This window comes from Aplysia californica, unplaced genomic scaffold, assembly GCF_000002075.1.
Source record: "Aplysia californica isolate F4 #8 unplaced genomic scaffold, AplCal3.0 scaffold00510, whole genome shotgun sequence".
Lineage (NCBI taxonomy): Eukaryota > Metazoa > Mollusca > Gastropoda > Aplysiida > Aplysiidae > Aplysia > Aplysia californica.
The window spans coordinates 513,765-537,740 of NW_004797780.1; the positions used below are offsets into that span (position 1 = coordinate 513,765).

The 23,976-nt window shown below is 38.2% G+C and overlaps 1 protein-coding gene across 1 annotated transcript in view; it reads left to right on the top strand.

Moving 5' to 3' along the window:
- The window catches only part of LOC101862752 (centrosomal protein of 95 kDa), a 36,245-nt gene that overhangs the window by 2,820 nt on the left and 9,449 nt on the right, over positions 1 to 23,976 (top strand). Inside the window, exons 2-20 of the mRNA XM_005106069.3 lie at positions 1,561 to 1,634; positions 2,059 to 2,113; positions 3,242 to 3,370; positions 4,474 to 4,698; positions 5,171 to 5,312; positions 6,790 to 6,884; positions 7,325 to 7,447; positions 8,801 to 8,883; positions 9,666 to 9,810; positions 11,165 to 11,242; positions 11,723 to 11,849; positions 12,334 to 12,480; positions 14,685 to 14,781; positions 15,943 to 16,010; positions 16,478 to 16,627; positions 20,771 to 20,969; positions 22,357 to 22,449; positions 22,958 to 23,024; positions 23,427 to 23,537. Coding sequence (XP_005106126.1) covers positions 2,059 to 2,113; positions 3,242 to 3,370; positions 4,474 to 4,698; positions 5,171 to 5,312; positions 6,790 to 6,884; positions 7,325 to 7,447; positions 8,801 to 8,883; positions 9,666 to 9,810; positions 11,165 to 11,242; positions 11,723 to 11,849; positions 12,334 to 12,480; positions 14,685 to 14,781; positions 15,943 to 16,010; positions 16,478 to 16,627; positions 20,771 to 20,969; positions 22,357 to 22,449; positions 22,958 to 23,024; positions 23,427 to 23,537 — 2,134 coding nt within the window. The 5' untranslated portion in view covers positions 1,561 to 1,634. The remainder of the gene's footprint in view (positions 1 to 1,560; positions 1,635 to 2,058; positions 2,114 to 3,241; positions 3,371 to 4,473; positions 4,699 to 5,170; positions 5,313 to 6,789; positions 6,885 to 7,324; positions 7,448 to 8,800; positions 8,884 to 9,665; positions 9,811 to 11,164; positions 11,243 to 11,722; positions 11,850 to 12,333; positions 12,481 to 14,684; positions 14,782 to 15,942; positions 16,011 to 16,477; positions 16,628 to 20,770; positions 20,970 to 22,356; positions 22,450 to 22,957; positions 23,025 to 23,426; positions 23,538 to 23,976) is intronic.

The following is a 23,976-nucleotide window of genomic DNA, read 5'->3' on the forward strand; positions in this document are numbered from 1 at the left end:
TTTTTTTTTTTGGGGGGGGGGTTCGGGGCATAAAATATTAAAATATACTGTCCTGTAGTTCAGAATTGTAGGTCCCAAATACTTCAATATCTGAGCACCAAAGATGTTTCCAAGGCCTACAATTCATACTACTAAACTTTTGTGTAAAATGGATGCAGTTGAAAATGTCACAAGTTCCCAGCTAGCATGCAATTAAATTACTGTCCTTTCTGGTCAGGATCAATATTTATATCATGGTGGCTGGATCAGGAAATGACCAAAATGCAGTTTTTGGGATACCTGAATCGGCATTTAATATAAAGGTCTTGAACATCTAGCTCTCGCTGGCAAAATTGAAGGCAAATGAAGAAGGAGTAGGCCCAGAGCAACCTACTTAGGGAACCTAAACAAATGGATAACTGAGAAAGTTCAGGGTAACATAGCTTTTTAAGAGCATCCGAGTAAAGGAATGAATGGAGAATCATGATCGCCGATGTCTGCCGCAGATCTGGCACTGGATGATGATATAATGATGGTCATGGAGGCTCATATTTTCGAAAAATGGCCAGCTTCTAAATGTGGGTAATATTTTGTGGAACTGAGTGTTTAGACTGTATAACTCGAAATTGATTTTATTCAATACAAATACAGTCGAACATTCCATGGCCACCACTTCTCTAAGACGGCCTCCAGTACAAACGGCCACTTTCCATTTCCCCCCTTGCGTTTTTTTATCATTTAATTGTGTAGAACAGGAACCTGCCCAACGCGGTCACGGCCACCATATTTTAACACACAACCCCTATCACACCAAACAATAATCCCTGTCTTGGACGGCCTCTTTAGTGACTCCATTACGTTTTGTCATATATCATGCATTGGCCCCTGGCATTGTGGGCGAGCCATCATAATCCAATCACTTGTCGTTGTTGTTAGGTAGTCCATCCAACCAATCATTTTGCATAGGCCCGTCCCACTTTTCACCAAAGGGTAAAAAATTTTCAGCTGCTGGTGAGGTAAGCGTGCGATCCCTCATAACCCACCATAAGCCCCACCTAGAACTCATACAAATCGTAAGGGAGATGAGTGGTCACTGTTTACCTAGTCTGTAACAAAGTAACATTGGACGTCAACATGAACTTGTGACAGAAACATCGCTCGTTCTCAGAGTGGTGTCGACCCATGTGTTTGTTTTACCATAGCACTCGGTCCTCCTTGTCTGACACATTTCGTTTTATTGTCACCCTTGCTCAAAAGCAGAAACAAAATTTTAAAAAGAATTTTTAAAAACAGCGAAAACAACAACTATTAACAACAACAGCAATGCGGCGGCCTCTGAAAGAAAGGGTTTGTTTCCTTCATCCTGATCAGTCCTACCTAATACGGCCACCTGTCTTATACGGTCACTTTTCTCCTTGACAATGGGTGGCTGCTTGCGTGACATTAATGATAAAACAATGCTAATATATATATATATGTTGAAGGCTGCACTACTCTGGAAATTCATTTTGTATTGTATGCCTGTTTTTAATGATAAAACAATTTACCGAAGGCTGCATTACTTTTTATTCATTTTCACAGGATGAAGTTGCCTCTCTGATCAGATTCCCGTGTCTGGTTGAGGTTAGCTAGTGGTGTGTGGTCCCCACTCAAATGTAAGCATGATATGTTTGTTTTTGTTAATAGTAGTAGATCTCCAACAAGGTTACCGTGTTATGTCATTGTGTATTTGTCATGATTTGTTTGATATTTGTGACTTTAACCTTTTATAAATTGTTTCAAACTACAACCGTTTCATGCTGTTAGAAGCTGTTGGGGTTTTTTTTAATCCTCATATAGTAAATAAGGACCACTCTTTCAAACTCTGGGCCTCTTTCAATCTCCTCCTTGCCCCCATTTTCCTAATATGTAAAGTTTCAATGTGTACTGTGATACAATTATATGTGTGCATGTTTGGGGTTATTACTAGTAGCTCACTGCACTTTTTTCGTTTTGATGGTGGGTGGTGGGTGCATTTTGCAGCTTTGTTCGTATTCAGAGATAACTGTTCAGGTTTATTTCTCTTTCGTATTTGTACAGATGGCTGACCTCTGCATCATTGACGCCGATCCATCGGAACCTCCCTCTCATGACGGTCAGTAAAGAATAGTGGCTACTGTACCTGTCAGTGACCTTGTGCTTGTTTCAGAACTTTGGTCCACAATGTTTATAACAGTTTTTACTATTGTTGTTACTAAACTGGAAAGAGGGACCACATCTCAGGAAAATGACTAAAACCTAAGCATGGTTACAATTCTTTGTTATTATCTTTTGTTGGTTAAGTTTTTTATCCTTAACTGATTCCGTCCTTGATTTTTTCAGACTCTGGACAGAATTATTTTTCCCTGTTCAGTTTTAGACCTGGGGTGCATCTATTTAATGCATTACTGTGAAGCTCTAAGTTACTCTAATAGGTATTGTCATATACCAAACTGATGGGAATAAATAGAAGAATCTGTTTATATCAATAACAAAGACCTATAATCTGTTTGTATTGCATTTTCCTTCAGACAAAAACGAAGGAGAAAAAAAAATTGCGCAACAGCTCTTCGAAAATTTCAACTTACCGCATTTTCTCAGCTCTACAAGTCCTTATAATCCATAGGAATCAACACAAAACTGTGGCGATACCACCCTAGCAAACATTTATATGCAAGAATTTCACAAATTTAGTTGAATATCTTTCTTTGAAGGGCCTTACCAGGCTTCGTGTTGTTTACCCTTAGATGTAGCCTACATAGCGACAACAAAACAACGATTTTTGCAAGAATTCCAAGGAGTTTCGATCGATATTGGCGCTCAGAGATTGAGGTCAGGTTTGTTTACAAGTTCTACTTCGTTTCGACAACTTAAAAAGTAGGAACTATGTTAAAAAGTGCACCTTTGTTTTGGATTTCGTTGAGCTGCTCACAGCGGTCGAATGGAGGCAGCGGAAAAACTCAGAGCCGCTGTCAGCGGCCGAATGGACGGAATCAGTTGAAGAGGTTGTCAGATTGAAGATAAACTGATCACCAGAAGCAGTGTGTCATTAAACATTTCCAGTTAGATTCATTATCTTCATTCACTTTATTTTGTGGTTAGATTTTAGGAAGTATTTATTTATTTATTTATTCGAAATATGTATCTTGCTAAGTGTGCTTTTATGTTTTTTGTGCTTTAATTTTTGTAATATAAATTATAATTATGAACTTTTCATGTAAATGAAGAGTCTTCAATTTTGCAGCTGTGATCACCCTTGCAAATCACCTTCTGTCTGAGTTCAACATCCCAACAAAGATTCTGAAGCTAGAGGATATCAGCGCAGCCCTCTTCGTAGTATTGTATGAAAGTCTGTTTAGTGACAAATTACCTGGTAAGATTTTTAATCAAATATCCTTTGTAACTTTGATTTCGCCTTATGCTTTTGAAGTCCCCAGCCTGCCCATACTTTTAAGACTATTTATTTTTTAATGGGATTAAGATTGTGAGATGTTTTGATCAGGAAAAGTATCTAAACATTGGTAATGGTTGAGACCTTGATCTGGGGTATCAGTGCAAGATTTTCAAGAACTTTAGACATTGTAGTTTGGCGGGTTCTCTGGTGTGGTTTGCTCCTTCTTTCCTATCAAACATGTATCGTCCTTATCTCCCCACCTTCTTTTTTGTGTTTGTTACTCTCTTGTAACACCTCTAATCTTCGGCACTTCTATGACATTATGTTGCAAGCACCGTAAAACCTCTACTAAAAAAAAAAAGACATTGTAGTGAATAAGTGGTTAAGACTGTTATATGTAACAGTATTTTCTCTTGATTTGATGATAGAAGAGAATGTAAAGACCAGGGTAAGTGTTTTGCTTGCAAAATATTTGTGAGAAACAAGCTTAAAACGAGAAAATTATTGTTCTGCTGATAAAATTGTACTCTGGTAGAACAACTATGTGAGCTTTGTTTGATTTTTCTCTTATTTGACCTTTTTGTTGTGTGGCTGTGTTTCTCTTTTCTGAAACTCTAAAAACAAATGTGAGGCAGCATGGTGAAATCAGGAACTCGTCAAAATTATGAAATTGAAGAAACTGACATTTTTCTACCAGTTTGGTAATTTTTATCGAATTTTTGTTTTTTGGCTTAACACCATTGTTGTCTATTTAAGAATACATTTCTGGATGGATTTTTACTGAAAAACGTTGAATAAAGCCTAAAAAAATGTACGTTTTCAGTTTCAACGGACTGTCAAGCTATGGAAATAACCAAGCTTTGGCAGCCATTTTCACGCTTATGCCACCTCTGAAACCAGGCGACCCCACCTTCTTCAACCTCAAATATCTTGACTTTTATTCAAGATAGATGGGCATTTTTTTCACCGATAGCAAGACAATTGAACAAGTTTTAAGATAATACCAATAACTCCACATGCCCAAAATTTGAGGAGCGCCGGATTCCACCACGGCGTAACACAAAATGATATGTTCTTTCTAGGTATAATACGTCAGCCTTTGTCCAGGGAAGATGAAATTCACAACTGTCAGATCGTGATTGATGTCTTGTCGACCGACGTCGTGCGAGACAGCCTCAGCCACATCCGTGCAGTGGACATTGTCGCTGGAGACATCACAGCCATATCCAATTTGTTGGACATCTTTTCCTATTTGCTGGAGTATGTCATCAACAGGATTGAGAGTGACGGCCCCACAGACAATGATGGTATGTAGTGTGTCAAGTCAGGTCGATCCAGTGACCTTAGAACTACAATCAAAATTGTCGAAGACAGACACCCATTTTTAAGAAGAAAAGTGATTGTCTTAGACAGGTTTATGTGTCATAATCTAGAAGAAACAGGAGGAGGGGAAGTGGGAGATGTTTTTTATTTATACAGGTAATTGTCTAGGACAGATGGTTGTTCAAGCAGGTACAACTATATTGGCTTTCTGTCTCCTCTACAATAAGGAAGAGGATGCAACCCTGTGTTTCTAAACGTGGCAAGATTTTTGCTTTATTTTGACTTAAAATTTTTAAGAGAATCAGTCTATTTCAATTTTTTTGGCATAAAAACAGTGATTTATTCTGTTTATTAAATTTTCCTGTTCAAACTGTGTCTGTTATTCAATAGTCGTGGTTCATCTAGAAACATGATGTGTTGTCTTTATTGGGTTTGCTTTGGTGTTGTTTTCCCCAGAAACAAGGTCTTTAGTCTTATCAGAATCTGATTTGGGGGACTTCAAAGTTAAGTCTCCCCTTGGAGATATCGGCAAGCAGATGAAAAAGAAGGAGGCCACCAAATCAGAAAAACCCAAAGTTGGATCAGCTTTGTCAAACAAGTACGTTGAACAATCTACTGAAGCTTCCCCTAATACGTTGAAGAGTCCTACTCCTCTCATTTCCTATTATTTCCATCCTGTCATCTTACAAATTTTTTTTGTAGAGAGTTAATACATATGGAGTCTCAGCATCTTCCAAGGTGTTTCATATTTTACCTCTCCTGCTTGACAGCATCATGTGCTAGTTCATTTTATGTTTGTGAAATGCGCACATGTCATTGAAATCAAGAATTCCACCTAAATATGTTATTAATGTACTTACTAATTAATGCTTTACCAATGGTCACTTATAAGGACAAGCGGGTTAACCCAGATTTCAGGGGTTTCCAGAAATCTTGACCTGCACCAAAAGTGGGCATTGCCCTACCTATGGGAGAAGTTTGGTTTCATTGGTGTGTATATTTGTTTGGTTATAGAGAAAATTCTCCTTGTCTTTTAATGAGACTGAATAAGGATCCAAAAGCTTTAACTTCGATTTTCTCCAAACACCATTTATCGGGAGAGCCCCCTTGTGCTTAAAAGTGACCAAATGTTGTCATGGATGGCTGCAGGGCAGTGGTACGTCATACTTCTTTACTGTTCCTTTGTTGTTTCTTTCTGTCTGTCTTACTTTTTGTGTATTAAATGATCATTTGTGTGTTGATGTTCTTCTCTTTACTCAAACAAACGTACTTTACTCAAATTAGCAAATGTGGTGTCCTTTATTTCTTATAACATACCCGTTACATTTTTTAAATATTTAAATAGAAATGACATTGCAAGTCAAACTGGACCTATTGAAGCTTTGGAGAACATCTCCAGTGTGTGTACTTACTTACTTTTACTTTTTCATCCTCTGTTGCCGTTAGGCGTCGAGGGGAGATGCTGTTTTCTATGGTAGGCCAGCTTCTCAGCTCTTTCAGTTGTGATGTTGTGTTTTCTTAGGGTTTCCTTGACCCCTCGATCCACCTTTTGCGTCGCCTTCATCTTCCTTTATAGCCTGAGTGCTTGGTGTTGTAGGCTCTCGGGGCTGGCTGGTCAGGTGATATGCGTAACAGGTGGTCAAACCATTTTATCCTCTGTCTTTCTATGTAACGCAGGCAGGACTCAGTGCCGATAGCTGCTCTTACTTCTTCGTTTTTGTGCCTGTCTCGTCTTGTGTTGTTAAGGGTTTTGCGGAGACATTTCGTTTTGCTTTCTTGGGTTTTGCTTAAAGTCCAGGTCTTGCACTGATAACATAATGTTGGTATGAATATTGAGGTGATAAGCTGTCTCTTTGTGTCCATGGAGATGTTTGGAGGGGTGCGAGCTGGTAGGTTACAGCGTTGGCTTTTTGAGTTCGCATTTCTGTTTCTCTGTCTATGGACCCGTTTTCGGTGTGTGTTTTATGTAGTATATTTCTTTGGTTTTATTGCAGTAATACTCTTTAGGCAAACAATATTCAGTATTTGTCTCTGTGCTTTCTGCTTGCAACATCTTTTATATTGTTTTGTTTTAGAACCAACAACAATGGAGGGAGGACGCTGTCTCAGAGACAACCATCAAAAACAGTTCCGAGTGGAAAGAAGACCACCGCAAGTCTAAACACAAATGGTAAGTGTACCAAGTATTCTATATGTTGGCTCTCTTCATAATATAGACAATGCATTTGATATTATATGCTTACAGGTGATGAGACGCGTAAAGTAAAATAAATAATCTTATGCACTTCCCTTGAATCAGTGTCTTACTGTAAACTGGACGTGTTGCATTTTTTCATTTATGATTTTTAAAATGATTTTGATTGACCATAAATTGGGGGGGAGGGGGGGGGGGTTGATTGATTTTATTATTTCGGTAGGTGTAACACTTCTTTTTTTGTGGTGGAAGGTCGGGGGGGACGTACCAAGATCTTGTTTTTAGGTTCTCATCTCTGTTGCCACAAATTCAAAGAATAGTGATACTTATGTCCTCATTACTAACATGTGACCCCATATTCTATATCATTTGTCAAAAGTGTGTTCTGCTCAGTCTGTCTATTCTTTTCTTCACAGAAAACAAGAAAGTGATCCGTCATGAGGATCTGTATGCCATGACCTATGGCAGTGGCACTAGAAGCTTCTCACAGCGTGCACCATCTCCTATCAAACCGGACGACTCACAGTCACTGTTAGGCCGTGAGTTGAATTCACTTGTTTCAGCATTTGTCAAACATTCAGATGTAACTATTTTCTGAATAATGATTATGATGATGATTACAATAGATTGTCTATCATGAATTAATGATGACCTTTGACATCCAAGGAGGAAGAGAAGTTATAGACTTTGCTGACGATACATAGCATGCCAGAGAGAAAATTTAAGGAAATAATAGCAACTAGCTTGTTATGATCACAAATTCCACAGCTGTCAACTGATAAAAGCATCTTTTCCTCTCCTAAAGTGGTGTGCTTATCTGCCTAAACATAAGGTACATTGCTTAAACCTTCTAAAGGCTAAGTTTGTGTCCTTCAGGTATTATTTTCTGAGTTGCTGTCATATAACTCACCTTGTTTCGTTCAATTTTTTGTGCTTTTAACTTTCCTTTAAAAAAAAAATTGTCAAAACTGGCTTTCAAAATACTGGAGTTTTTAAGGAATTATCATTGTAAAATTTCCCTTATCTTAGTCATATTTTTACAAATCAACTGTAAAGTAGAATAGGCTCATTGAGAGATGAAAGTTATCAGTTCTGTTGTTATCCCTTTCTATATCTCTAATGTGAGCAAATTATGCTTTGCTTGTCAGGATGAAGTATTTTATTAATGAGAGAAATGACATTAAAATGTAACTCTGTCTTCCTTCATTTGTCTTTCAATTGTCATGTGAATTTGCTGTGAAGTGAGGAATTAGAATCTTCACTGATTTTCTTGTGATCTGAAGGCTAGCACTACACTGTTCACTGCTGCAGTGGGCATCCAGACATGCACAATAATAAAAAGGTGTGGGTTGAAATCTAATCTCTTAGTGCATGTTGCTGCATCCCTCTCTCGTATGAGACATAACATCATGTTGAAAATGTTGAAGTTTTCACCAAAGAAATTATGATTAATTGGTTATAATCTGATTTTGTTAATCAGTGCGTCAGTATGAACTTACTACTGTCGTCAAGGATTTCAAAACGTTATATTGATATGTATGCTATTTTCACTGAAGTCTATACTGTAAAATGTGTATGTTTTATGTGATGTGGGTCAATGACCTTAAACACTGAATAAAACACTTACCTACCTACCTACCTACCCACCAACAACCTACCTACCCACCAACAACCTACCTACCCACCGACAACCTACCTACCCACCAACAACCTACCTACCCACCAACAACCTACCTATCCACCTACAACCTACCTACCCACCAACACCTACCCACCAACAACCTACCTACCCACCAACAACCTACTTACCCACCAACAACCTACCTACCCACCCTACTTACACACCTACCTAGATCACTTACTTGAGGTATGCTGTTCCTGTCTCTGCACAGAGAGAACCATTGACTCAGATTTTGACATCGACAACTGGGACAAAAAACAGCAGCCAGAGTCTCTGAGGGTGCCATCTCCCAAGGTAAACAATTTTTCATAAATTCTGCATCATCGTCAATGTAACGAAAAAGAGGAAAGTATTTTAGGGTTGATGTATGTCTGTCTATACAGGGGCATTTGACGGAGGGATTGTTTTTGTAGTATTGAATTCTGATTATTATTTCTTCTTCGCTACATAATGCTTTCACAGGGTGTAAAATCAAGGTCTAACAAATTATAAATGTATTCAGAGTTTATATACTTTTGTTGCTGAATGTGGTTGTGTAACACTAATATGTTATCTCTGGAATGGATCTGCGCATAGTTTCCTTTAAAAGCTTTATGCATGATCTGTATCATAGAGTTCATGTTTTACAACAGGTGCATGGTCTGCTAATTCTTTTAATATGGCTAACTTTTGTAGGTTTCAGGGCTGTTAAAATATCTTGTGATTATTCATAGCTTGTAGGATTTACATTTTTTTCTCCACTGTTTACTTGTTTATAGTTATGAGGTTTGAAGTGCCACATCCCCCCTCCCCGTGTCTTTTTAAGTTATTTGATTTGTAGAAAGGAGAGTTGGGGGGTGTTGAGTGTGTGTATTTGAATGTTTAGCTCATTGGAGAAATTTTGTTATTGTATGCTTCCCAAGAAACTGAGAAGGTTTCTTAGTTGTCAAGGGTCTGCTGAGGTAATAATATAGTTTGTAAAGAGCAATATGCATGCTGCTAAGCAAGAATATGTACTATATAATAAATGTTATTTATTGTCATTATTATTATTATTATAATTATTATCACCATCATGTGTGTTGACTTTACTTCAGATGGCATGGGAAGAGAAGGAGAAGAGTGACCAGGAGTCAAAGGTCAAACAAAGCGAGCGGGAGGAAAGAGCCGGCGCTGCTGCCAGTGCCGCTGCAGCTACATTGACTACTGCAGCCTCTGTCGCTGAACAGAAAGCCACCAATGGTAGTGTTCACTACACGTTCACCCATCATCTGTACCATCATTACGATAGCCCGAGAACAGGCCGCAGGGTCAACAGGGCAGGTCAGAGAGTCCTGAGTGAGCTGAAAGTGTTTGCTCACAGTTCTCTGCATGCTGTTCGGGATCATTTTTCACTTTTCACCTAAAGCTCTAAAGTCTTGTTGATTTAAAACTTCTAACTCACTGATCACATTGAGATGTATATTATTATATTCCTGCCCTTTCACGTTGAGTTTTGTTTATTATTTTAATGTTTCTTTATGTTGACATTGGTGTGTTACTTAACAATCTCTTATGAACTAAAAAGGACCCTTCAATTGCACAAAGATGGAAAGGCATTCAACGAATTGACAATGAAATCATCTGACAGGTGTCATCTGATTTTAGAATGGAATATCTTTTTGGCTTATTGTGCATTCAACATTTTTATGAAAATGAAAATCCTCAGCATAAATGCTATTTACTGTTAATAATCATATGATTATCTGAAAGTGGGATTGTGAAAACTCTGTCTACTTTTTCATCGTCTGTAAAGGAAGTGAACCTAAGTGAAAGTCAGTAGTGTGAGCGAATACATTTTTTTTACGCCTTCAACATTAAAAGAGATCAGTCTCTGATTCGTTGAATTGCCCAGAGATAATAAATTGTTAAGCTGAAACATGTATAGATTATCTCTAAGTTTTGTGTAGAAAACAGCTTTATATGCTATATATGTTTTTGTTTGTGTACTACCAATAGCTCACGAAAAATTTATTTTAAAAAAGAGTTGAATGGATGGACACTATTAGCAGTACTTTCACTTATGTAGACTGTGGGGGGGGGGGGTAGCTTTACATAAAATATTCGATTTGTCATGGGGGATGGGGGTGTTTTAGAATTGTTTTGGTGTCAGCTGATTTACAATGGTTGTGTAATGTGCTATTGGTTGAGAACAGAAAGCTGTACAAGCTGAGATAAATGTGTTCAGTATCAGAAAAAAAAATGTATGCATATCGTTGAATTTGTTCCTATGACCATCTGTATCACCAGTACAAATGACCACTTCCCACTTCTTCCTTTGCTTTATTTTTATGTGTTACAGTGACAGTGTCTAAGAGGACTGCATATTTATGTTTACCACTTTTCTCCTTGAATAAGATGGACTGAATTTCTGTGAAGATGAGTTATTTATATACAAACACGTTATGGTATGATAGCTTAACACTTTTCCATCATATTTTGGGAAAAATCCAAAGAAACTGGGTGGTAAACACCACCAATCGGCGAGATTAGGCGGCAAAGTGTTAAGAATTCATAGTCTTTCTGACCTTTCATTTTGATGCCTTTGTATTTTCAGTTGAAAGTTCAAAACCAGACAGGGCTGGAGGTGACATTTACTCTACAGCAGTCAAGGAAACTCTCCAGAACGTGTCGTGTGAGTAGAGTCCTGCCATGACCTACAGTAGAGTTTTTGGTATTGGTAGTTTTGAGAGAGAAGAGTCTCTTTGCTGACCATGGAATGATTAAAAATAATAATACTGACACCGTAAAACCTCAGTATAACGTCTCAAACAACTTTCATTTTAGTTTCCAAACTGTTAATGATGAAGCTTTATGACAATCTTTTCATTACTTTTTGCTTTAATATTTTCTCCAGAAATTCTACTAACTTGCTACAATAATAGTTGTTATGGTCTTTTTCCAAACTGTTAATGGTGAAGCTTTATGACAATCTTTTAATTTCTTTTTTTTTCTCCAGAAATTCTACTAACTTGCTTACAAGAATAGTTGATATGCTCCTTTTTCATACTGTTAATGGTGAAGCTTTATAACAATCTTTTGATATTTTTTTTCTCCAGAAATTCTACAAACTTGTTTACAAGAATAGTTGATTTAGTCTTTTTTCTTTCTGCAGCCTTCTCCTCATCACTCCCTGCCCCCAGAAAAGAGCCTCAGTATGAGAAATCAGATCCCCTGCGCTCCACAGTTGGTCCTATCTCATATCATTCAAGGCTCACTCCAGAAAAACCTATGTCGGAGAGGTAGTTGATTTAGACTTTTACAAGATTTTAGTAATAATAATAATGCAGAATTAATGATGCGCCCACTCCCATACAATACAGCTTTAGGTTCTTTACAATACCTTCCTTTTCACAAAATTATGTTCATGAACGTGTATACGTACGCTCTTTAGATTAACACTAACACATAAGCAGACATTCATACTATCTAAGTACCATCAATATGCACATCACATAGTGAACAAAGTTCTATAAATAGGAAAGACCATTTGTCAAGATAACAGTTCTTGAAGTATGTTTTTATATGAAATTTAAAATTTTGCCCCCGACTTTGTATCCCTTAAATGTTGTTGTAGATAGTTTAACTTCAAAATAGATAGTTTAACTTCAAAACATATTGCTCTTTGTTTTAATAAAGTGTTTTTAGTTTGTTATTATCATTGTTGGATGACTAGAATGCGAGTCCTCAAAGAGTTCACACTGTGCTATTGCATTTATTCATCAGAAAAGAACTGTCAGCAAAAGGCTTTTCCTCTTCACTGGATGATCTCCGCCACCTAGTAGAGAAGACAGCTGCTTTGACAAGGGTTGCCTTGGAGACGAGCCCAGTGCGAGTGAGGACAGAGCGAGATCTGGATGTCACAGACCCGTAGTAAGTGCCACAAAGTGATTTGGCGGGTGGTTGATTGGTGCTCTGGAGTGGCTTGCTCCTTCTCTCCTATGAAACATTTATCGTTCCTATCGCTCCTTTAACTCAGTTGGTATCATGCTGGACTACGTAGTGGATGACCCTGTTTCGAATCTCATAGGCATTCTCAAACTTGGGTCGTTTTGTATTGTTTTCAATTCTCTCAAAATATCTGGCTTGGTCCTATCAGAGATGGACGTTAAATTCAGAGGTACTGCCTCTTAACTCATTCGCTACGCCGACCGTGGGGGGCGGCGCGGCTCAAGTGCCGTCAGTACGTTAAGCCGCCCCCGGCGGCTCGAGAACCGACGTTCAATTTTAGCTTGGTTTCTATTCCAATCCACTTATCCATGTTAAAAGAAAGGTCATAATATAATGTTGACTTCCGGGTCAAGCGTTTCCACCGAAAATCGGAAGTTTTGATTCAGTTTTGAAACATGATTTCGTAGTTTATTCGACTTTGTTTTATCGCGAAGCCCAAATTATAGCCCAGACACCAGTCTTAGTACTTTTACACAACAAAATGTATAATTATTTTGCTCACTAAAGAAGTGTAGGAGTCTTCTTTATAATATTGATACTATTGGACGCAAATTGCCGGTGCACTGTAATTGAGAAATCAATATTTTTGAGTGCTAGATCTAGGCCTTGATCTAAATAGTCAAAATATTTTTTTCTCCCCAAAATCACTACTTTTGGGTGAAATTAATCAAAAAGTACCTCTCAAGACATGTATAGGTTTATTCCAAGTGCAATTCTGAATAATTCCATATAAGTTACGCGTATTTTTTTCTGTTTGTGATCCTTTTTTCAAAATTTTTTTTAAAAAATTTTTTTCAATATCGGATGTTATGATCCAAATGTACAAATATTATGGAATGTATGTAAATAACTGCACATTTTTCAATATTTTCCTGTTCTATATACATTTATGGTTATTTTGAGGTATCATTTGACTAGGTGCAAACATGTTTTTTTAGTTTCACCTGAGATTAGAAATTTTTTATTTTCCAATTTTATCTGCATCCTATCACAATTGTGTTGCATAATCGCCTCTTACAGGAACCAAAGTTGAAAAATACGCAAATAGATAATGCAGGTGTATTCTACAAACCACACTGAAAATGTTGGTATATAATATGTTGATATTTATTTGAATTTATGACCCCAAAGAACTGCGAACTGCGCACTAGTCATCATCTCATTTCGCCCTCCCGAAAAGAATTCGTCCACAAGCCGAAAATAATACGTAGCGAATGAGTTAAAGAACCTGATAGTATTGATGGGCATTAAACCCATACACTTACTTACTGTTTCTCCTCCTTTTTTTTTCCTCTGTAGGTCACTCTCTTGTAACATATCTAATCTTTGGCACTTCTGTGACATATAGCTGTGTTGGAAGTGCCATAAAAGGCTTACTGAAACTAAAGCTCAACAGTTTGATTTGTTCTGTTTTTTCTCTTTTTTTTTTCTGTCAACAAGATAAAACAGTCATCTAAGTTTCATTTATTCTTCATCTACCTTTTCCCCATGTGATCTAGCTGTTTTCTCCTTGTTATTATGTCTTTGCCTTGTTCATTCTAACCACTCAGCACAGCTATTTGGTAAAGTGCCTTTATCTTTTTTTTTCTAAAGAAAGGAAATCATTTGTATTGATTTTGGATAGGCAGCTAGCCTTTTTTTTTCTTTTTTTTTTTTGTAGACATCCATCTGACAATGTGTTTTTATTAAATATACACATGGGGTACCCGAGTTATTTGCCTTTACGTGAAATAAATTGGTATTTTGTCCTTGTTCCTCTAGGATCTTGGGTACATACATTGCCTTACGTCATGCATTACTGCATGAACCCAGCATTAGACTAAACACTTTGACATGGCCGGGGACATGTCTCCCATCGCTGTCTCTTTTCTCCTGTCTCTTTTGTGAGATCTTGCCTTTTTTCCCCCAACGTTATATGACTATGACCATTATTACATCAGTGTACTGTTCCTCTCTTTCTCTCTCTCTCTCTCTCTTTCTCTCTCTCTCTCTCTCTCTCTCTCTCTCTCTCTCTCTCTCTCTCTCTCTCCCCTGCTCTCTCTCTCTCTCTCCCCTCCCCCTTCGCTCCCCCTCCCACACATACACTTGCACACAAAATGGTCTAAATTGTCAATTTCTATATACAGTCTTGACCGGCCCCGACCCACAATACCCAATGAAGGCGTGCGACTTGCTAAAGAGTTAAATGCCCTGGGCTTGGGCTCGGCACACACTGGGGGTCAGGTAAGTAGTCAGCATTGTCTCGTCTGTCAGATATTCCTAGGTCTCAAATTTTTCTGAATCATTTATCTCTTACATGGAATGAACAGCTAGTTTATGGTCACAATAACAGAATCAGTGCCGTCAGGACATGAGTTACTTCAAGTTTGTCTTTTTGGGGGGCTCATCCTGTGAGGCATTGTCAAGCAGAGTCAAACTTTTTCTCGGGTAATCGTAATATCTTGCGCCACCATCAACACAATTTCGAGCATTTAGGTGTCAGGCTGTTTCACCTTTGCTTGTCTAAATCCGTAAAGAATGAGCGGATACAGCATCCCAGCAGACAGATGGAAATACTTGATTTTTAAAATGCTTATCCGCTCTGGAACTGAACTCACACAAACTGTTTGCACCACATTCACTGGTATTTTTCTAGGGACAAAGTGCTTGTTGTAAGCAGGTTAGCAGTCGCGAGGCTGTAAAACTAGTAAAACTTTTTAAACATGGATGTATGGATTTTTCAACAGCTGCTGTCACAGTGTGGAGTTCCCTCCCTTTGAGATGCCTACTTTGACCACATTGAATCTGGTGGAAAAAATAATAATAGATAGCATTTGTATAGCGCAAATCCCCGCTCAACAGCAAGCTCTATGCGCTTCACAATCTATACTAAAAACACATTTCTTTAAATCCCATTGCACTTACTAGTTTGATTCTTCTTCCAATAACATGTGTGATCAGTAGCCACACTGATTGTCTTTTTGTGTACATGTTCTTTGTCAGAGAATGGGTGTATGTATTTGAAAGAATTGTATGTAAAAGGGGCCATTATTCACCAAATGTTGATTTAAATCCTGTTTTATTGTGAAGTGCTTAGAGCCACCAGGGAGTGGACGCTGTAGAAGTGATTTTTTAAATATTATTATTATGATTATTAGTATTAGTATTAATATTATTAATTTTTAGGGGCGAAATTTAAGTTACTTTAGAATGCAAAAGATGTATTTGATGCTTTTAACTTAAGATTAGAGTAAATAAGGCTTGTAAAAGCAGTCCAAATTAACTTCAGTGTTCAAAGTTATATAGTGTGATGAATGTCCGATGTCGGTGCTATGGAGAAGAAGTTACGAGCTTGTAAGACCTCACTGTATTGATTCCTGTATCTTTCTCCTCTACTTTGCATAGTCGCCTAAGAGAGGAGGGAAAAAAGTGGCTTTCGCAGCTTCAAATGTTGGCTCTGAATATGATAGCAGGTGAGTACTTACAATAGTTACAGCAGTTATGTACCGTGCAATTAATCGAGTACATTAATCGTTTAAAATCATTGGGTTCTGTGAAAACATTTTACAGTGGTAAAAAAAAGTTTGTATGGTATTTAACGTAGGGAATATGAAATCATATTAAATGCTGAAATATTGGTGGTGGATATTTTTGTCTATTTTTAGAAAATTCCCAGGTTGTTTTAGAAATTATTCAAATATCAAATATGCCCATTTATGTTTCATAGAAATAAGGGAAACAAGGTTGAAAATTCAAATTCTGTCTTTGCTTAAAAACTCATTTTAAGTGCTAATGAGAGAGCTTATTCAAGTAAATCAAGTAAATCATTGCCAAACATGTTTTTCCTCATGTGTCCTTGGTGATATAACTTTGTCAAGCCTCCCACTGCAAACTGCTTGATAAATAATGTTAAAAACAGATTTATTTCCTCCTGCCATAGATTTGATGAAGACCCCCTGAGACGCCCACTGACTGCGTTGCCAGGCAACCGTTACGGCAGTGAGCTGCGTTCTGCATACCGCAGAGATTTTGACTACGATAGTGATCGTGATTCAGATTTTCTCTACGATGAGTCAGATTTCAGGAGAAGGTATGTGGTTGCAGATCTTTGCAAAAGCTTTTTCCTTTAATGTTGTCAACAGCCTTTTATTTTTGTTTGAAAACTCTATCTGTTTTGGAAAGAAAGGGTACTGTTTTTTGCTCCAAGTTGCTGATATTTGTCCTCTTTGGTCTATGATATGTACTTAGATAATGGGGGGAGAGGGGTTTATGGGAGGTTGTTTTCATACTACAGTGGCTGACTTGTGAGTTTTCTTTCAGCAAAATGTTTCACATGGAAGATGAACTATAGTTGAGACAATTGACCGTAAATATTTGGTATTTCCAATATTACTGGGGTTTTTTGCTTTGGGATATATTATATGCACAGAGATTATGTAGTGGATATTATGAGTTTGATATTGTTGGTTCATCATTTTACTGGATGGCTTTGCTTTGTGAGCAGAAAGCTAATATAACTATTATACTGTAGCTATGCCCAGCTTTGATTTTATCAGTGTTTTCCCTGATCAGCTAAAGGTTGGAGAGATAACACACATTTTCAATATGAACTAAGGGCAGAAGATGATATCTACAGTTTTCAGTAGCAGAGTCTTAGATGTAATGGTAAGGCTTTTCATTATTTCATGCAGAATACATGTACAGGGTGATAAAAAAAAACAACTTTACAACTTTTTTTCTGAATATCTCGCCCTAAAATTGTTCTAGAATGCTGTAATTTGGAACAGACATAATTCATTCAAAAGGAATTTGTTTGATATAAAATCCACGAAGAAGAAACATGTTTTGAAAACGGAAACTGCTAAAAGAAACTACACCCAAAAACACAAATTTCACCAATGTTTAAAAATCTTGCAGGGGAAGTCGTGAAAAGATTAGTTGACCTTTTTCTTTATTTTCTCTTTGACATTAATTTTCGTTCCCTGTGACATTTAAAGAATATTTAATTTCTGTTAAAGAGTTTAAATTTTAAAAACCTAATGATTTCGTTCTGAAATTCCTAGATGCAGTGCTCCACATTCCCTCCTTTGGACTCGACACATTTTCATAGCTGCCAAGTAGTACGTAAAAAACGTATTTAGTACGATTTTTGGGGTTTGAGTACGGAAATCCGTTTTGGCATTGGAAAATACGTTTTCAACTTTTCCCCCTCTTAGTTTCAATACAAACTGGCTTCAAGCAAGAAAAATTAGAACATTTATGACCGGATAGGCGAAGTACAGGAGTCAACAAGACGACGAGAGTAGTGGTCCCTGCAATTAAACTGGAAGTCGACCTCCTTCCACGTGTTGTGCCCCTTCTGTATTTCTTTGTTATTAATGTTATTGAGCATGCGCTATTAAAGCGGGAAGTAAACTACGCAGACCTGCCACTCATCCCGATTTAATTTTTTTTTCCCCCAAATCTCAAGCATCCCGATTTTCCCGATTTCGATCGCCAGTATTCTGATTTTTTTTTGTCGTTGCGTCCGATTCTTAGAAAAAATATATAAAAAGTTCTGCAATCTCTTTTGCTTGGAAGCGCCGATTGGACTTCTTATCGGCTGGAACTTGGAACGCTATTTTCTAATTTTCTAAAGCATCTAGATCTATGCCGAATCTATTAGTTGACTCACGCTCGTTATTTCTACTAAAATCGACGTAGTAGTAGTAGTATCAATTTTGAATTCCCACTTAAACTTAAATACGCTCAAGATCTACTTTCGCTGACCTCGTTCGTGTGGTGAGTAGCGCGTGTGTCGGGGACCGTCGGTTGTCGGGGTCAACAAAGTTCATTCATACCGGTCGCAATGATCGAGGTGTTTTCCGGGACTTAACCAGTGTGGACGACCGGGGGGGGTAGGGGGGGTATTGCTTTGACACTTGGGCTTAAAGTGCGTGCCGTGATACATGTAGAATCTACTAATTGAGGGGAAAGGAATAAGAAAAATAATAAATGAACAACCTTGGCGCGATCTTTTTTCAGGAGGGGGGGGGTACCTTGAGTGTATATGCGATGGAAGTCTAACGTTGTTACTGTATGAAAAAGCAGACTTTTTCCCTGGATAATAGGAGTTATGTGTCAGCTATTTTCAAGACTACGAGAGTTTCAGCTTTAGTGCTACCTGCGCTCCCCCACTCTATCAAACTCCGATTCGAGTAACATATAATAATGCTGTCTTTCAGTTTTCAAAAAGCTTTGTCTTGCATACTCGCCTCATAAAGAACCGGGACCACCCCCACCCCCTTTTCCCCAGTGCCCCTTATGACTGATTTGCCGTTGATCCGGATTTTTTTCACTAGATCTAGACTCTAGATCCTGATTTTTTTACTCTAAAATCCTGATTTTTAGATTTCATAGAGTGGCAGGTCTGCCTACGGGCTTTCTTTGTTTCTCATTCATTCACATCGGGTCACGGGTCATCGTGTGTGTGTGTTGCCGGCAGCCTTAGTGATGATTGCACGCAGGAGCTAAAACTATTTCTTTGATCACGGACATGCGTTGTGCTTTCAAGTGATGGATGCGTTTTTAAAACCAACCAGTTCTAAGACAAAACCTCGCGAACACACCTTCTGTGCCAAGTATTCAGAGGAATTCAACTTCATCACTACATCGAAATTATCAAACAAACATGCTTTCTACAAACAAGGTGTGCCGACGTCCTCAATGACAATGGTCCATCAAGTGGTGTTAACATAGGAGAACTTGTATTGACAGAATTAGAAACCTTAGGTGTTCCTTTTATGCACTGCATCTCTCTGAGTTCAGACAATGCTTCAGTGATGATAGGACAAAACAATGGAGTTATAACAAAGCTTAGGGAGTCCCAGCCAGACATCTTTGCCATTGGATGCCCCTGCCATCTTATCAATCTGGCTGCACAGCATGCAGGTGTCTGTGGTGTGCTTATCATTTGAGTACAAGTTGTCTTTTGGTATCTTTTTGAAGTAAGAACTGGTCTCTTTCGCCGACTGCGCGTTGAAAATCTGTTTTTTAATTTTGAAAACTTGGCAGCTATGAATTTTTAACGCGTCGTTCGAAATGTTCAGTGGCGCCCTAACTCAAGGACCTGCTAAACCATGAGTTTTTAAAGCCACATACACTGTACATGTTCACTAAGAAGTGGCTTCTTGAGACAATAGAGTGGGGTGCCCAATAGACAGCATTTTTGGAGTTAACATATCCCGCAGGGTGAAAATGGGCTTTGCACTTAACCGAATGTCATCGAGGAAATGATTCCTCTTTGGAGAGGTAATGTTCAATACAAAAAGCTCTCTGCTCTTTACTAAACGTAACGATGATCTAAGCAGGCAAAAGAAATTTGGGAAAAATAATATCTACAGACTTCTGTTGACTTGTTAGACTCTTGTAGCTTGCAATATTGCGCGATTGTTGCAACTTTTAGTAGTAGGCCTAATGCAAACTGGTGCGTCATGTTATGAAAATGGCGACTAGGTTGAAAATGGGTTGTTTTTTTAATGCGCTATATAGAGCAAAACCATTCAATGGACTTCTCTAAAATACATATCGGACAAATTCTTTTTGGTTTCCAAATGTTATGTTCAAATCTGAAACGCAAAACTTCAGTATGGAGGAAGATATTTACAAAACAAGTTGTAAAGGTGTTTTTTTTATCTCCCTGTATTTAATTCCCTAGTGGGTGTGGGGTTTTTTAATGGAGCATCTCTGTCTGTCTACTGGAACATTGTATCCCTCTCAGCCCATGTGGGCCCTGACAGGCAGCCCACCTACTAAATGATCTAAGATGTGTCAATGTCGATGGGTCACAAATCATTTACAATCACAATTTACAAATTAGTTTGCAATTCTTAACAGCATAATGTTTTCACAATTTTTAGGGTAATGATGGCTTTACTAACACTTATCTTGTTGATTTAAGGATTAAAGTTTCCTAGATGCTGTTCAATACCCAGCTGTTCAGAGGTACTAAGTCCAAAATTAAAATAAAAAATATCTTCTGCAGTTTCTTTATCTGTGGTATCGGTTGTTTGTGCTCAAAAAATAATATGTCGAAATTCAAATTCTACATTTTGAAAAAAAGCAAGAAACTGTGCATAATGTCTGTACAATTGTACAAAGAATGAAAAGATTTTTTTATCTCTCTAGAAAAGTTGTGCTCTCTTTCCCTAGAAGAGTTGAACAGCTTGACGATGTATTGCTGTTTATATTTCAGGATTAACAACAAGGATGTAGCATACGGCGATATACCTGCAGATGCCTTAAAACCAGAACGCAAGCTCAAGTCAGGTCCGTCCAGGTGTGACAAGACTCCATCGCTGGTGACTCACCTGGCCAGGAACAGGCAGCCAGAGCTGGGTGCCGCCCACATGACGCTGAAAACAGAGGACCGAGCCATGCAGAGGAAGCAGGATGTGAGTCACCTTTGCTTGTGGCTTTACCATGATTTTTTAAAATACAGTCGAAATTGTCTTGGGGGGGGGGGTTTTGTGGTAAGTGTATTACAAAAGGTCATATGAGCACGGGGGACACATTAAACATTTTCAGTGGGTAGGAAATTTTGAATTTTACCCGGGTGGCGACGGAAGCCTACTCTTATTGGTTTGGGGCCACCAAGGGGTCTTTAACATGCGCAACTTGCACATGGGACCTCTGTGATTTTTCGCCCTTGTCCGAGAAGGCTAAGTGTAGATCTTTCCTACCCAGAGGAGGGGGCAAATGAGGTGAGGGGGGTGGGAGCAGAAAATGGAAACGAAAGCAGACGACAGAACATTGTAGGAAAGCAGGAAAGGATGTGAAAGGAGAAAATTTTAAAGGAGATTTTCCGTCGCTATCTGGATTCGAACCTGGGACCTATTGAATGAGAGACGAACACCTTAAACTCTAGGTCACGAGAGCTCCCTCGAAATTGTCTAAGATGTGCTTGGCCCCCCCCCCCCCTCCCTCCGCCATTGTTGAGGAGAAAAGTGGTTCTCTTAGGTGCACATCACCTCACACATTGTCTTTATAATGTAAGAAAAACACAAAGGGGAAAATGGGAAGTAGCTGTTTGCATTTATGCAAATAATTGTCTTTTACAGGTGGAGGTTAGAGCAGGTTGGACTACAGTTGAACCTGCTCTTACATTCACCTGTCTGTCCAAGACACTCACCTGAACGAACAACTGCACCCCACTTCCCTCTTTCCATTGTTTTCTTAACATTATAATGACCCTGTCGAAGACCTCATATATGTCGGTGGCTCAGTGGTTAGGCTCTTGGACGCCCAACTGTAAAGTCATGGTTTCGGATCCCGTCAGGAGCCCGGCATTGTGTCCTTGTGAAAAGCACTTCATATTAACATTAACAATATTATCGTTTATATTACTGTTAATTTATATTATGCATGTGACTGTAAGCCTGTTTGTGAGTGCAAGCATACTGCGTATGTTTGTTTGTGTGCCTGTATGTGTGTATGTGTGTACATGGTGAAACATCAAACCGATGTGCCAGGATCTGGACAATGAAGATGTATGTTTTCTTATCTTATATGAATTTTCCTCCCTTCTCCAAGGTGAGAATGGGTACTTTACAATAGACAACGAAAAAACTTGTCAGTTTGTTGGTGTTTGAGTGTATGCAGTCCACAGCTTGTGCTGTATGTTTCCCAGGAAGTCGGGAATGTTTCTGAGTGTTCTCAGAGGGTTTGCTTGGGTAATAATAAAATCGCTTAGAGCATACTATAGATTGTGGATATGCGCTATATAAATGCAATTATGATTATTATTATTTAAATTGCAATGAAAGACTCTCTTTTCCTCAGATTTTGCGAAAGATGTACGATGAAGACTTGGATGAGTTCTCGGAGGAGGTGAAATACATGTTGGACAAGGAGACAAAGAAGTCACGTGAAACAGTGAGTTTTGGATACCTTTGTCAATATTTTATAACACTTTTATTCTGCGAACTGTTGATTCTTAAATCTCCGGATGATAGGACTTTTCTTTGATAATTAACCTGATTTTTTAAAAAGGGAACTACCAACTTTTTCCTCACATTGTGTGATGATTATTTGTAAGTTCTCTTCCTTTTGGTTTAGTGTCAAGTAAACAAGCAGTTTACAGATGTAGGAAATGGCTGGACAAATGACAGCAAGAACATTTGTTATTCAGTTTCACCTGTGTCTCACCAACACATACTCTCTGCCCCCTCCCTTTGCCCATAACATATTCTTACTGAAGATAGGAAGAAAATGCCAGGACAATTAACAGAAAGAATATGTGTTATTCAGTTATGTATCAGTTATGTATCTGTCTCACCATCACCTTCTCCCCCCTCCCCGCCCGTAATGTATTATTTAAAGCCTCATCCTTCCATAATTTAACGTATTTTCTCTTCACCATTGTTTATTCTTCCTTTTGCAGGAAGAGCAGTTCAAAAAGAAATGTGCACCCGGCCATCCAAAAAAGAAAGCCCCCAAAAAAGCTAAAGGTAAGTGATTATATTAATTTTTCATACTTTGATTTCCTTTCCAGTTGTACATGTACTTCTCCTTTTCTGATGGGTTTTTTTTTACATCAGCCGAAAAAGTACACTTTATTTTGAGGTATCAAAGAGTAAGGCTAACTGAAAGGTGTACAGCTTAAGTAGGAAAGTAGGGTAAAACAAGATGGTTACTTTTAGCTTTTTTATTAGAATTGTTCAACTCGTTGGTTGATTTAATTTGTTTCATCTTTCAAGATAAAACCATTTAGTAATCGGGTACATCAGGTTTATCCATACAACTAACTCAATTTTCTTTACTGCTTCATCTGAAATAACTCAGGTAAAGATCTGATGATATCATGTAAGGTTTTCTCAATACATGTTGCCAAATGTTTGTTGATTTCCCAGGTACTCTCGTCCCTCCTTCCTGCAAGAAGCCTCGCATCAGCCGAGGGGTTGTGAGTTCAAAGGTCAAGAAGCGGTCTTATGACCAACACCCTGTTCCAGCGTCAGCCCCGTGTAAGACTTGCATTCATATGTTCAGTACATTCTCTGTGTTGTGGGGTATGATTTGGGAAGAATGTTGACAAAATGAGTTACTTCTCAGATTCCATCCCTATGAAAATAGACACATCACGCTTAAAGGTGAAGTTTTTATAATTTATAAGTATGAAATAATAAAAGGCATGTATATACTTAAAGAATAGGGTGTCAATAAAAAATCTACAAATTTGACCCTTGTGTCGATTTTTTAGATCTCCATTTGTGGATTGCGAGAAGTAACTCATTTTGTAGCACATCTCACATTTATATTATTTCTAGCATCAACCACCCTTTCTTTTGCTTATATACCCTGTGTCTAGTAGGCCTACTATGTGACAGGACTCATTGCTACTTTCTCTGTAATAAGTGCTGAGATGAACACTTTTGTTTAAAATTGAAAGACATATTTTAATCA